Source organism: Microtus pennsylvanicus, chromosome 7 (genome assembly GCF_037038515.1).
Source record: "Microtus pennsylvanicus isolate mMicPen1 chromosome 7, mMicPen1.hap1, whole genome shotgun sequence".
In the NCBI taxonomy this organism is placed as follows: Eukaryota; Metazoa; Chordata; class Mammalia; order Rodentia; family Cricetidae; genus Microtus; species Microtus pennsylvanicus.
Window position 1 is genome coordinate 90817543 of NC_134585.1, and position 15959 is coordinate 90833501.

Sequence of the window (15959 nt, forward strand, 5' to 3'; positions counted from 1 at the left end):
AGCAATTCAGAGGCTTTCAACATTCGTAACTCCTTAGTAGAGATTGCCATGCTCATCTTCCCTGTACATATAATGTTCTGTCCTATTGCTGCTTTGCATGTCAGTCTCCTCCCGAGGGGGAAACAAAGCAGTTTTCAAATCAAGCTTTCTTCTGAGAGGTTGAGTGGAATATGGAATAGATTTGGATTAAGTGGAAGAAGGAGACTTCAGTGTAAAAGGCCTTAGAGAGTGACTCCCAATTTATTTTATGATGTCTCTAGGCAGCGTCACCATGATCATTGGAGCTCATTCTGCAGTCCTTAGCTCTGAGATATTCTTACGTATATTGCAACAAAGTCAAGAAGCATTTGGTGGGGAAGGGATGGTAGTTAGCTCTGGTTAACTAAATTCATTTCTTTCTTGACTGTATATTGTTAGAAGACTGGAAAAAATACCAATCTGATGTTTCTAGTCTGTTAATTTTATTTTTTGTGGCAGCCAGGATTGAATTTAGACTACTTTGGTGAACTCTACCACTGGTTTATGAGACAGGTCTCATCAAGTTGCCCCTAAAGACCTTAGAACTTGAGATCCTCCTAACTCATCCTCCTGAGTAGCTGGGATTTCAGACCTGTGCAATGTTCCTGTTTCCATGCTTGGTCTTTGCGTCAATTTCTCTTGCTTTTTTGTTTTCATCTGACAGACAAGAATAGGATTAAGGTTAGAGAATAGTTTGAATTTTATTTTTGTTTTTTTAAAGAAAATTTTAAATCCTGACCAAATCATAAATCTCACAGTTGAGTGAAATATGATAGCCAGCCTCATATAAGGCCATTTAAAATTGTTTTACTAAATAAAATTAATGAAAATATGTATAGCTCAAAACTGTCAAAAACTGATATATTAAGGCCATTAGAATATCAATGATGACATGATTGATTTTATATTGATAAGAAGGCCTTAGGAACATGGTCGTTGGAGCCATGCTGCCAAATGTAGTGATGAAGTTACACATACCCTTCTCTTCGATTTCTTCCTACTTTGAATATCAATACAACTTAAACTTTGACCCATGAGCACTAGATATTTAACAAATTTTACTTTTATTAATGACTGTGTTGTAAAATCAGTTTAAAACTTCATTTCAACATTATCTATTTGTTATTTTTCAAGCTTAACAACATATTTCATTTTTGAGATAAAGAAAAAATGGAAGAAATTAATCCTTGCAAGTAATTAAATATTGAAGTAAAGTGTTTTCTTGTTTGTCAGTAGATGACGAAAACTATGTTCTCCAACTAAGTAAAGGAGCAAGGCCACAGAGGATTTGATTGTCTTAAACAAGATTGTGTGCTGGAGACGATCAAGTTGTTTTCTATGCTACAAATAAATTGACCAGCCCTGCAGAAGGATAGATAGGATAACAGGCTCTCTTTGACACAACAGTAGGTTCTCCAAAAGAAGCCTGTGGTACAATTCCACACCATCTGGCAAACTGAAATTGCAAGTTGTTTTAAAGTCCTTTCAGTTAAGCTTTTTATCTTTTTCATTTTTATTTCTTTTTTGAACCATGGAATATAATAGAAGGCACTTAAAAACCTCATTTTTTAAACATAAAGTTAATATTTGAATATTTGTATTTCACTAGCTCCCTTCTAAATTAAATTTTATTCAAATTAAGCCAAAATACAAAAGCATTTTATAACTTTTAAAATATCACATTTCAACCTAAAATATGCTTAATACTAACTTCTTAATACTAACATCTTATACTAGATTGCTATGCCTTTGAAGTTAAGGTATAGTCATTTACTTAATAAAGTATTGACATCAGGAGTATTTGTTGAATTGTTGTATTGGATCAACATGTTTTTGAAAGGAATAAGGTGACAAATTGCTGAATGAAAGTGCCTTGCTTTTACATGTCTTAATGTGTATATTTTTATCCTATAAGAATGGAAAGAAGATCGTCTTGACACAGAACATTCTTTGTTTAATTCTGACACCTGAAATTTTTAGTTTCTATGGAACTCTTTCCAATAACAATACATGTTATTGATAGAAGATATTTTAGTTATACAAAATGGTTCTTTTGCTTTGAAATTTACCAACAAGTTTTATTTAAGATCTAGAATACAATTCCTAAAATATCAGCTTTTTCAAAAACTGTGACTGCACAATAATGCATTGCCTCTATCATGTTAGAACGTGCGTTGGACCCAAGTACAAAAACCAGGAAGCAAGCCACCATCCTTCAACAATTTGAGCAAAGAGAGAATGAATGACTACGGAACAACAAAGATGGATTTGCAGAGAATGGACTGTTTACGTCAATCAAGCACCATTATTTAAAAACAAACAAACAAACAAATGCATGGGTTTTCAGCTGTATGCATTAAGTTGAACCTTTGGCACTAGGAACCAGGGCATCTTATCATGTAGCGTTAACATATTAGAAAACCGTGTGGTGTCTAAGGGATAGAACCACCAGCATTCAAGCCGTGTTGTCAACTCGGCAACAAAATGTTCTACTGAATTTCTTCTTTGTCTAAACACTGCATGCACTGGTAGCAAATTTGAAATTAGGAAAGGAGCCAGGCACTCCGTTTATTTTCTATTTACAATGGAACAGGAAACAAACTGAAACATAAGCCCAGTTTTACACTGACAGTTTTGAAGAACATCCATTATACAGTGAAAGGACTAAACGGAAGTGTTTACAGATACCAGACAATAGCGAGTGGTCAGTAGACCTTCACAGGGCTTTGCATGGTACTCAGCAGAAGCCACTTTGTAATCACTAGCAGTAAACAGGCAGAATCCTTTGCCTAGAACTGTAGGGAATCATGCAAATAGCCCAATGGTAATGCAAGGCTTTTCCTAAGGGGCATATAGGCCAACATTACCCCAGTTCTCACAAATAACCTCATTAGGTGTGGTGCCCCATAGATCTACGACATTGGCGCATGGGGTGAGCCAGAAGGATCTCAGCATATCAGGGCCTCTCAAACTTGTAGAGCAGCTGAGTGCCCGGCATCACAATGAAATGCTCTTCTTCCTCCCACAGCTTCATTAACTGCAAATGCCTCATTATCAGCATTTCCCTGCGCTCTCCTACAATTGGCATACTCCTCAATAACGGCATCTACATTCTTGTTAGCGGGGAGCTGGAACAACCACTTCTGCCTAGTAACCAAGTCCCAGTCCTCCACAGCCGTGGTTTTAATTCTTCAGGACTCATCACTTTCACTTCCATTCTTTTCTTAAATGCCTTCTCACTCTCCACAGTGGGGTCTGCCCTGCGCTTTTCTTCCAAGGGGGCTGGGGGAGACTTGGGCACTTCGCTAGCACTACCACCATCTCTGTTGCCCGGAGTCTTCTGCTTGTTGTTCCTTGTCTTCCTCACTGAACCAGAAGGGGGCTTCTCAGCAGAGCAAGCCACCCCCATCTTCCTGGGAGAGTGGATTCAAGATTCTTTGGCTGTGAACCAGCTGACTTCTCTCCTGAGGCAGATCCCCTCAACATATTTCTCTGCATGTTGCTTCAAGTTGGCTTCTTAAAGTTGTCTTCTTCAGCAGATTGGTGTCCACAAGTTTGAGAAGCCTGCTTTCTGGAACTCATTCAACCCTGTTTTTATTCCAACAGTCTTCCTTCTTTCCCTTCCAAGGACTCCTAGTAATTTCCCAGATGGAATCTTACAGATGTCCTAGGATGGTCTGGAAGGATGTGTTGGAATACAACTGGTATTCTGTAAACAGGATGGTTCTGCCCCCAGGGTCAGATCTCATGGTCCTTATTGTGTAGCAAACTTAGATTGTCTGATGATGACTTGAAATGAGAATCCAGTTCTTTCCGGCAGCCGATGGTTGATCACTGCTGTTCCTCTAACCACCATCTATACTAAAATGTTTTAACACACAAATTTGTGTATGAAGTTTAATCTGTTAAACACAACTAAGGGAAAAATAGGACGGTTTGGAGATTAGATTCCCGTTAGCCTTCCTTGGGCTTAATGAAAACTGAATCAATTACTAACTAAAGAACACGGTAGGATCTACAGAGCAATAAAGGGAAATTGGCTGTTTAGTAGTATATGTGAGAATAATGCGGAGGAGCAAAGAGGGCTTTAGAGGACTAAGAACTGTCTGACTAAATAGAGTCCCAAAAGTCAAACTTTCATCCCCTGAATTTGACAATCATATGATAATAAATTTTTTAAAAAATACACTCAAGATTGCTTAAAATTCCAGACTCATTTCAGAACACCTGAAATCCTCTGGTTTCGCCTTATAGAAATTGACCTTCAATTTGCCATCAAAAGTAACTAATACCCACAAATAACCAGTATCAAGCTTTTGGAACAATAAGGAACTCGACAGAGTGCCCTTCCCTGCAGAGCAATAGTTAACTGGTGAGATACTAACCACAGTAATAGTTTAAAGTCTAGAGTGGTTTTAAAGGGAGCTGGCAAGTGCAGAAACATTTACTGTGTCTTCCTGAGAACAGTGTCTGTGGCATTTGAGCGACACCCATGCAGTCATCACCCCTCGTGGTGCTGCATTGGACTCTCTATTCCCATCTCCGATCCAGAGCTAGAATTTCACCGTGTTTCTTGCCCCTTCCCCTTCACTCCCAGCTCCCTTTATGGAACTCTTTTCCGTGTAGGCATGACCAGTGGGAGCAGGCCTCTTCAGCCCCCCCACCCCCTGAGAAAGGGACTATAATTCATAAAGGGGGCAGACAAAAGAAACAAGCAGCTTTGATCATTGCTTTACAACTGCACCACGCTGGACATGTCCACACACACCTTTAACCCCAGCACTCAGGAGGCAGAGGCTGGCATACGGCAGCCTGGTCTACATAGTAAAATCCTGTCTCAAAAGGAAAAAAAAATTGCTTAAAAAAAATGGAGGAACCAAAGGACTGAATTCTCTTCTGAGAATTCTGAAGTTGAAAACACAGTAATCCAAATGTAGGTCAGCAGAACTATTTACCCTCCAAATCTGCGGGGCAACTCCAGTCTCATCAGTATAGAAGTAATGGGATACTGAGCAGAAAGAAAGGATAGAGCATTTAAAATAAAACTCCTTGAATTCGATGAAAAAGTTTAAAGTACACATAACTCAGGCAAATCCAAGTAGCATAAACACGAGGAGATACACAGAGATGCATTTGGTTAAAAGGTAGAAAGGTAGAAAACGATAAAAGCAACAGGAGGAAAACAATTGATCACATACAAGAGAACTCGAGGAAACAACAACTGACTTGGAAACTGTCACTGTGCTGAGTGGAGATAAGAGATTGGTTGAGAGCGAGCAGAGGCCAGTAGACCAGAACGCCGGTGAAGCCGAAAACCAGTCCACAGAAGCAGCTGATAAAGCTGAGAAGGTCCAGCAAGCTTTGAGCTGCCATCTACTTCTTTACTCTTCTGTTAGTAAAGCTCAGTTCTCAAACTCTTCACAAATGCTGTCCAAAAAAACATTTGCCTTTTATTTGTGACGCGTCCCGGCATGTGTACTTGCAATAAGTTTTTACCTTTCTTATTATAACTTTCATGGGTTCGTATTACTGAAAATAAATCCAATCTCAGTATCTTCTGAACATTTACAATATGGTTTATCTATATATTTGCATGCAGTATTTTTAAACCGCCTTGTTTTTTGTTAGCAGGCTTATGGAACCTGACCTCTTTATGCTTGGATTCTAAAATATGTAATTACTTTAAGGATTCTTCTCAAAACTCCTATTTAAAGTCTTACCTTTAATTTGTTATAATTGAGAAGGATTTTGAGGGCTAGCAAAAAGGCTCAACTGGTAAAGCTGCTTGCTGCACAAGGCTGGCAACATGCGCTCAGTCCCCAGAACCCATGTAAATGTGGAAGGAGAGGACCATCTACACAAAATCGTCCTCTGGTCACCACGTGTGTGCCGTGTATACCCGCCCAAACATCACACACTCGTGCATTCGTACACACACACACATGCATGCAACAATAGTAATAAGTAACAGAAAACTTTTAAAAGAATTTTGAATAGGTTGGGTCACTCTTGTATTTTCGTGTGTGTCTTCAATCATGGACAAACAAGGGCTGTCAGGGCCTCACTGAGAACACTCTCTGGCAGTCCTGTGTAACCCTAAAAGGAGCCGTCTGCTTGACAAACGTTCTTCATTGGAGCCTCACACACAAAGAAGAAAGTCTGGCAGAAACACAGATGATTAATGTCACAGCGGGGAAAGCTCCATCTGTGTTTCTGCTTCGGTTTACTGTGCGTGCGAATTAGATTTTCCTACTGCAACTATGCTAGGTATATTTCTTCATTCTCACTGCCCTTTTTTGACACTTTAGTGTGAATTCCAGTCACTACTTTATAAGCTATGAAAATGTGCTAGTCTACAAATAACATTACCTCACTTAAATTCTTACACAAGATGAAAATGGGATAAATCCGGACTAGCTGAACATAGCGGACAATGAGGACTACTGAGAACTCAAGAACAATCGCAGTGGGTTTTTGATCTTACTGCACTTACTGCCTTTGGGGGAGCCTAGGCAGTTTGGATGCTCACCTTACTAGACCTGGATAGAGGTGGGCGGTCCTTGGGCTTCCCACAGGTCAGGGAACACTGATTGCTCTTTGAGCAGATGAGGGAAGGTGACTTTATCGGGGGAGGGGGAGGGAAATGGGAGGCGGTTGCGGGGAGGAGGCAGAAATCCTTAATAAATAAATAAATTAAAAAAAAAGAAGTCCGAACAGTTTTCCTCTTTGATAAACTTACTTTGAAACTGCTAAAAAGGACGTAAAGCAAGAATCACGCTGACACTCAGTTTGCTCTGCTAATGGGTTAAACTAAATGTTACCGTGGCCTTTTTCCAGAGGTGAAATATACAAACTGTTTCTGAAAACTGAGGTAGTCACCACTTCCTAGACACTAGCAATGAATGGGGATGAGGGTGTGGGTGCTCGCAGTCCTGACCGCTGCTGAGTGTAAGTCAGCACTGGCAACTTCCTCGCCTGTCTATAGATAAACATTGCTGGAGAAATCAGCAAAGGTAGCGCTGTGCCCAGCACATAGTAGGTGCTCGGTGTCGGGACTCCTGCTAGATCGGTAATAGCGCTACTGAGATCACAGTTCTCCAGGAAGTAACAAACCTCTGAGAAACATACAAGGACCCCAGACGTTCTCTGTGGGTACAGAAAGCACTGAGGCCCACGGGATCTTGCTAATTTATCAACACTGCCCATTTCTTCCCTTTGTTTGCGGTGTCATCTTTGGGTTATTAGAACCCCTCTTCTGTTCACTGTAGGAATCTGATGTTTTCACATAACTGCATTTATGAAAATGCATTTGGGGAGCATTTCCCTAGTAACCTTTTCTTAGTTGCCACACTGAGCAGCGAGGAGGCAAAATTTAGTAATCATTAAATTTGGCTGATAGGTATGTAGTTGTCATTTTCTCCTATTTATATATATTTGAAGGATATAATATTACATGCATTATATATATGCAATATGTATATGCATATGTATATATACACATATGCAATAACTACAGCTTATCCAAATTTACTCTTCCTACCTCGCCATCTCAGTCCACCAACTCCTAAAGGATCCTTGCTGTCGCTACACCTGGACTGTAGAGTTAACTAATTCCCTGCAGGAGTTAAGTATTACAACACCTACCTCTTACCCTGAAAAATTCAGGAACATTCATAGACTTAATTCATTTTACAAAGATATTAAAGAAAACACATATTATGTTTGGTCTGGATACTTTGTTCATATTAAAACCACAAAAATACTAAAAGTAAAATCTCAGAAACGTTCAAGTTTCTAAACTGGAGGTACAATGCGAACATAGATAACAACTGATTACAAAGAGGGTTTTTAAGCACTTTAAAAAGAAACCAAAACCGCTATCAACATTATTAAACACTAGAGAAATCAAGATATGGACCCAGAACAATTGCAAACTAAATCAAAGATTCTTCAAATGCTGCTGTAGAGACAAGTAGCTTAATATCAGACAAAGACAAATTTGCATTAATGCAGTATAGTTATCATGTAGCACATAAAAGTATGAGAAACTAGCCGGGTGGTGGTGGCGCATGCCTTTAATCCCGGCACTCGGGGGAAGAAGCAGGTGGATCTCTTTGAGTTTGAGGCCAGTCTAGTCTACAGGAGCTAGTGCTAGGACAGCCTCCAAAGCTACAGAGAAATCCTGCCTTAAAAAAAAAAAAAACAAAAAAAGTAAGAGAAACTAATAAATATAAAATTAATCGAAGCAAATTACTTTCTCTCCATCTTGTGGTGTGTTTTTGGTCCTTCTGTTTGCAGAGCCTAATAGGAATCAGAAATGTTTCCAAAATTCCAAAGGACTATTTTATTGGTCAGTTTTTTGTTACTGTCATGAAATACCAAAGAGAGGCTAATTTGTACAGAAAACCTGTTTTATTTAGCTAATGGTTTGGGATTCTAAAAATCTACCTTGTCTGCCTCACCTCAGGGTAGACTGCAATCTCAAGAGCAATGGCTACATGGTAGGACGGGAATCCAGACAAACACTGAGCTGAAACAAGGTTTAAGCCTTTCCTCACAATCCTCTTGAAAGAACTGATAATTGCTTTTTAGAACCCCCATTTGGCATAAGTGCCCACGAAGCCCCACCTAATAAAGCTTTCACCTCCTATCATCATACTAAAGACCAAGACCTCAACACATAAACCTTTGAAGAAACAATATCAGAACCCCAGAAGTGGGTTGAAAACATTAAGAACTAGCATGATGTTCTGAATTGTAGTAAGACTGGGCAATAAGAAAAATCAGTACTCTTGGAAGATATTGTGGGTGTATATGGAGATTTCCCGGGCACTGACTTCTTAGTCAGTTTTCTGCCTTGTGTAAAAGTAATTCTATTTCAAAACTTTGTTTCCCCTGTTGAGATTAACAGGAAGCATTTACAGTCTCAGTAGTGTTTTGACAGGAAGCTATGCAAGGGCCCCATGTAAGCCTGCGTAGCTGGCTGAGGCTTACAATGAAAGATTGCAACAGCAATGGCTGAGGACTACTCCAACAGTAACTAGGCATCCTCCGGACAGCTGAGCTTGAACGGCTAACATCTCAGTTTGCTGGAATGTCTTTACCAAGAGAGAGAGACCAGGAGCCCTGCTTCATGAAACAGGAGATGGGCAGAAAGGTGGCCCTGCAAACAGGCTCTCAGAGAAGAGAAATAAAAGCATCATTCTTCGTCTACATGGGCACCCTGGTGCAATTCCAACCACTGGAGAGTGAATGGGGGAGAATGAACTGTACCCACATCTTACAAATCAATGGTCTAGTTGGAGATTTAGCAGTGCTAAGTCTACAAAACTCAATTAGTGCTTTCTCAGTTCTTGAAAGGTAAGACAGACAGTATGTCAATCCCAAGGAACAAGTATTTTATTCTACAACACAGATTTATTATCTTATATTGTTGGAGACCAGGACTCTAGGGCAGCAAGGATGTGCTCCTTTCAGAGGTACTCAAAGATCTGTCCATTCTCTCCTCCAGCCTCACAGTCTGCCTACATTCACCACCCATGGCTCCTCCCTCTCTCTACCAATAAGGAACACAGCATCTTATTATGCTTCGTTCTGACTCACTACTCTAAAGGTTCTTTTGGTTAGATTAGCCTACAAGGGAGTTCAGGATGACCTCCTTCTCAGCATCAGGGCACTGCTTGCATCAGGAGACTACTTCTGCTGTGTGAAGATACGTACTCATGAATTGTGGGCGTCTTCATAATGCGTATTTACTAAATGATTACCACAAGTGTACGCCCAGTTATTTGGAGAAGATGTAGTGAGAGCATTATTATTAAAGATATTTACATGTTTCTTATGTCCATCTCTTTGGTTTTTTTTTTCTTTTTTTAAGGATGTTGAAGAATCACAAAACCACCCTGGCGAACCCATTGGAGATGACTACAAAAAGATGGGAACACTTTTTGGTGAACTGAACAAAACCCTCCTCAGCATGGGCTTCACAAGGATGTATTTTGGAGAGCGAATTGTGGAACCAGTAGTGGTCATTTTCTTTTGGCTCATGCTATGGTTCCTTGGCCTACAAGCCCTTGGACTAGTTGCTGTTCTTTGCCTTGTCATTATTTATGTACAGCAGTAAAACACTGGACATTTGGTAGCCATGTATGTGGTTGATAGAGCTACAGACTTGGGCTTTTTGAAAGCCAAAGAGTTTGGCATATTTCATATTGTGTACTGACTGTTTTGTAATTAAAGTTATAAATGAATTTCTTTAAAATGCAACTTTTTGTTAGTACAAGGATGAATATATATTTTTGACTATATATTAGCTTATTCAAACTCTTTTTCACTCCTGTGATCTGTACCTACCTTTCAACACCTGCTTCCCCATGCTAAATCTGAACATCACCCAACAGTGATGGGGCAAATAGCCTGGCATGGAGCAGCAGTGGAGCAGTGCAGATCTTGTAAAGTTCCAGTGAGACATTTTGGAAGAAAAAGGAAAAATGAACTAAGAATAAGTTTTAATGGAAACTGTGCCACTCCCGCCTCCACTGGAAATCCCATTTGAGGGACATATCTGTCTGTCTGTCTTCTCTGCGCAGTCCAAAACAAGTAAGTGGTAACTGCCACACACCATCTTGGAGCTATGAAAATGAACGATGCCAGCTGTTTCCTAAAGACTGAAAATACCGTATTTATTATTGGTGGTGAAGTTTGGTGGCTAAATGTAAGTTTTTATGTGTTATACCTGGGCCTTCATCACATTGTAACGTTAGAGATGATTCTGGTGCTCATTCCTTCCTGTGAGTTTTTAAGGCTGCACGCCTGGCCGTGCCTGTAATTTGTACCTAGCCGGTTGCATGTTTTTCCTAGAGATGTTCTCAGTGCATTTGTTTCCAAAAGTTTATAATTTTATAGTTCTTTTCTAACAATTATTCTAAGGTTTAAAACAATGCCTTTTTCTGTCATGGCATGGAGTTTTTCCAAAAAAGAATGATTTCTACCTTATAAAAGAAAAAAAATCACATCATTTTTCTTTGATATCTGTATTGAAGAATACAAAAGTACAAAATAAAATACATGCTTAAATTGAGAACTCAGTAGCCACTTGTAATATTCTAGGATTAAAGTCAATTGACTAGCCATGTTTTTAATGTTTACTATGGGGTTTTATATTGAAGTAAGCATTTCTTTAAATATACTTTGAAGATTAAAAATGACTGATACTTTTGGTTTTGTTAAAGAACCTAAAATCTTTACACTTTTATCTAAGAGTCATCTAATTGAACAAAGAAACTTAAATACAAAAATGGGGCTGCGAGGTATTTTTGTTTGGCAGGGCGTTAACTAAAGCAATAGGGTGTTTACTGGGCCACTTTGTAAAGCTCTTACTCATGCCATTTTGAACGTTATTCTGTAGGAAATTTCAAAAGAGAAAATTATGAAAGCAGGAGCACTAACATGTACTGTGCATCTGTGTGTTGTGTATAAACACGGGCCTCTAAAATTTGGCTTTTGAAAAACAAAAAAAAAAGTTTGTGCTGTCTCGTGTCTTTATTGTGTTCGTGATATTTTTGTAAATCACCTTTCCGAGATGAGTATCAAGGCAGGGTGTTTGGGAAAAGGCTCCTTATCCAGTAGGATTGCAAGGTTCTAACAGAGGCCGGGAGACTTTGCATATGTGCACAAAATGCTAAAGAGCACTTTCTCCCCTAGCACTACCAGGAAGGCTGATTTCCTTTCAGAATGCAAAATAAAAGACACAGTGGACATAACAGCAGCTCTGGTCCTACCGGTGCTTCTCGTTAGGAATGCTTTAAAGGAAGCCCTAGCGTTTATCCATAACACCCGCTCAATGCTATGCATGTGCACACTCATGTTAACAGGTGTGTTTTATGGAGAAATAGGCTGCACTTGCTGCTCTCACCTCCACATACATTCTGGATTAATGTAGTGTGCCATCAAAGTTTTTGCTTAGTATTGAAAAAAACCTTGACATAAAATATTCTCTCTTCTTCAACATGTTAGAATATCGATTGTACTGTTATCCTGAAGTCAACCCTCATTTCTTTGGTTCACAGTGTAAAAAAAAAAGTAGATTCAAAATAATTCTCAGTTATCTCAGTTTTAAACGTAAATTATAGAAAAGCTACTTACAAACCAAGAAACAACAGTTAAGTGCAAGGTCCTTGAACTGCTGGTCCTGTGTTCAAAGGAAAAGTCAGGAGCTAACCCCAGCCGACCACACATCAGCAGACTCCTTCGCTTTGAACTGAGCAGTATTTTGCACAACTCACTTTCTTGTGTTGCGTGGCCATTCTAATCAGAACAGGGTGCATCTGTACACAGGAGCCACTCACACTGGCTAACAAGAGCCTCTACTGTATGTTGTCCTGCCTCTGGTGATAGCAAGTTAGTAGATTAAATTGGCTATGGTGAAAATATTTACATCATAAAATTTGCTAAAACTACAAAGAAGGACTTTTTTTTTCCTAGAGAGCCAGCTATTAAAAAAAAAAAAAACACCTCAGCATATTCCCAATCAGCCACCCTGGAAGCCACATTCCCATGGCCACCACAGTCTTCAAAGAAAAGACAGCATGTGTTATGAAACAAGAGAAGCACATGCAGTATGTCCCCACATACCCGGGTACCCAGAGCCACTGTGGCGTCTTCTCCACGTGCAGGTCGGACCACAGTTGCCTCTGAAGTGTGTGTCTGATTGGACATTTTGATGAGAGAAAAATCTCTCTGAGCTGTCAATGAGCTGCAGACCCAGAAAGGAAGAGGCAGGAGATCAGGAGAAGAGAGACAAGACTTAAGGCACCACGTTTTGGGGCTGAAGTAAAAGCCAGTTGTAATTTCAAACCTTAGAAACAGTCCAATCCAGGCAGTGAGAGGCCCAGAGATCTTTGGTTTATAGCATCTATTTAAGTCATTTTACAGATGTTTGTTGATTACAATTATTGAAACCGCTTTCGCCTTACAAAGTGAACAAAAGAAAACAATCAGATCATACTTTCAGACCTGTTAAAACTCTAGTAAATAACTGGCCAGGACACGCGTGCGTATTAAAGAAGAATACACAGGTCAAGGCTTTGGCATTATTGGTGGATTTCATCTTTTGTAACTACGATTTCTCTACCCGAGACTTAAAATTTGGTCCTTGGAGGTCAGACCAGTGCCTGCTCTTTCATTTCTCCACACATCTCCTGTTTGTTGCTCTTTGTCTACTAACAGCTACATCTGCATCTCCAGGTCAGAGCACTGGGCAGACTAGAGGATCCCCCAGTTTAAGGGCTTGCTTGCTTGCTTACAAAATTCCTCAAAATAAGACCTCACCATATTTCTCCAAAGTCTTTTCTTTGCATACCTCTCTCCTTCAGCATTGGCACAATTCTCTCCCCAGCTACTGAGGAGGAACTGCAAATCCAATCTCCAACTCCTGTCTCTCCCTCGCTGCCCACATATAACCAGCTACCTGTTTTGTTTCTAGTAACTTCTTTTCTCTTTGTGCTTCCCTTCATTCCCAGCATCACTCAGCCCACACAGCCATCTTCTCACCTGGGAAATTCTCACCTCTGAGAATCCTAATCAGTATCCCCACCTTCACTGCCCACTCCGGAGTTAAGTAATACTTCTAAACTATGACTTTGAGCTCCTTGATTTCAGTGTTATTAATGCTTCTTGTTGCTGCTATGGCAAAACCTACACTCTAATAGCTGTGTGTCCCTTCATAAACTGTTCTTCCCCCCTCATCTTTCCACACCACTGCCTTTTCCAAGACTCAACCACACTAGTGCTTTTCTCAGTTCCTTGAAAGAGACACACTTTCCTCCAGAACTTCATATGTGCTTGACTCTCTGTAGCTCCAACCCCTGCCTCACCTGGCCAACAACTACATGGAGTACTCAAAGTAAGCATCCTTTAACTTCCCCCTTAAGTACACTTTGGGCACCTCATGTGCCCCTTTTAAATCTAGAAATTGATCAACACACTCATGCCTATTTGTCACTTCCTTCCGCTAGATAGTGGGCTTCTCATGGGCAGAGAGCACGTCTACTGTGTCTATAGTTACACTGCCAGTGCCTACCAGGACACCTGCATGGACCAGGTTCTCAATGAGTAAATCCACCTCATTTCTTCACATTCTCCCTGTTGTCCATTAATAGAGAAGCCCAGGGGTAGTGGCTTGTGACTCTATGGTAGTATGCTTGCCTTACGTGCTTAAAGCCCTGGGTTCCTTCCCCAGTATTGAGAAGGAAAAGGAAGAAAAAGAAGGAAAAAGACCTAGAGTTGGTTGTATATCAGAATTCTTTGGCTCCAAAAGTAGTAGTTGTTCATAAGGAGAATGGTTGGGCGTGTATATTATAATGACATTTATTCATTGAGTACTGTAGCCGTTTGTATACATACACATACAGCATTGCTACCATACGTTCACACTTTAGGGGAAATGCATGGTTGATGCCGATATGCTTACTGATGGTACTAAAATTTCATCCTATCAATATTTTTCTGTCGAGTTTTATCTGCTAAATTTACATTTTTTTCAAGGACAACTTTTAAACAAAAATTTTCAAATATCTGATCTAAATATTTTAGGCTCCAGAACAAGTTCACCATTCCACTTAGCCCAGTAGCCCAAATGTTGTATTTTAAAAGCAAGTGTATTAGGCACTTTGCTAACCTGTCTAGTAAACAATGTTCTTTTCCAAGCCTGTGGATGTTCTCAGCATCTCCTCTGTCTCCCTGCACCCTGTGTGACTGACTCCTCAGGTAATTGCTGCCACATCAGGTTTGGAAATTGCCAGAATAACAGCACACCTGAGGCAGAGTAAAGTGTACCTACTCATCGCTGCAGCTGTAGCAGAAAGCCAGAGCCTGCTTGTGTGTGTGTGTGTGTGTGTGTGTGTGTGTGTGTGTGTATGTGTGTGTGTGTGTGTGTGGACCTTAACCCAGTAGAGAAGTAGGAAAACTGAGGTCAAGATCACCTTCTACCTCCATGCTGTGTGTATTCCTCCTGTTGATTTGGCTGTTGTATAACTTAGAATTCTGGAAGAATTTTAGAGGCCCGGTGAAGTTCAGAACAGGCATTCAAATGCTTACAAAATGTGAGCTAATTTGCAACAATTAACATCTTAATTTAAATTTCCCAGAACATTAGAGAGTAAAGTGAATTATCAGGAGTATGAATCTTTACCTCCATGTTGTGATCATGCAATTTAAAATGCCTTTTTTGATGAAGAAATTAAAAGTCTACATACAAGTAGTATTAATGCCACAAGTTGACTTTAGAAAAAAATTTAATTATTCTTTTTTAGACTAATATGTAGAAACACTGCCCTGGCTTGAGAATATACGTCATGTACTTAGCTGATCTCTGGTTTGTCGCAGTCACTTTGTTACTGAGCTTTCTTGGTTCTAGGTATGTGACATTAAAAACAGTCATGATGCATTCCATTAGTTAATGCATTTTCTCTTCTGAGGCGTAAGCATACGTGTATGAGTACAGCATAAAAACAAAGCCTAAGAAGACAAAAGGAGCAATTCTCCCTTGATGTTAGTTTGGAAGATTGTTTTAGTTAGGGTTCCTATTGTTGTGAAGCGACACCATGACTGTGGCAACTCGTATAAAGAAAAACATTTAACTGGGGCTCACTCACAGCTCAGAGGTTTAGTCAGTTATCATCACGGCAGGAAGCGTGGTGGCATGCAGGCAGATATGGTTCTGAAGAAGGAGCTGAGAGTTCTTACATATTAACTCACGGGCAACAGAAGTGGTCTGTCTCACTGGGTGTGGCCTGAGCATATATGAGACTTCAAAGCCCACCTCCATGGTGACACACTTCCTCCAACAAAACCACACCTACTCCAACAAGGCCTCACCTCCTAATAGTGCCACTCCCTTTGGGGGCCACTTTCTTTCAAACCACCACAAAGGTAAATAATAA

The 15959-nt window shown here is 40.0% G+C and overlaps 1 protein-coding gene and 1 pseudogene across 1 annotated transcript in view; one reads left to right on the forward strand and one right to left on the reverse strand.

Moving 5' to 3' along the window:
• Positions 1 to 11542, forward strand: part of Fam241a (family with sequence similarity 241 member A) — a 29232-nt gene extending 17690 nt beyond the window's left edge. The window contains exon 2 of the mRNA XM_075981360.1: positions 9896 to 11542. Within this exon, the coding sequence (XP_075837475.1) occupies positions 9896 to 10141 (246 nt within the window). The 3' untranslated portion in view covers positions 10142 to 11542. The remainder of the gene's footprint in view (positions 1 to 9895) is intronic.
• LOC142853544 (mortality factor 4-like protein 2) lies at positions 2683 to 3668 on the reverse strand (annotated as a pseudogene).
• Positions 11543 to 15959: the final 4417 nt, after the last annotated feature.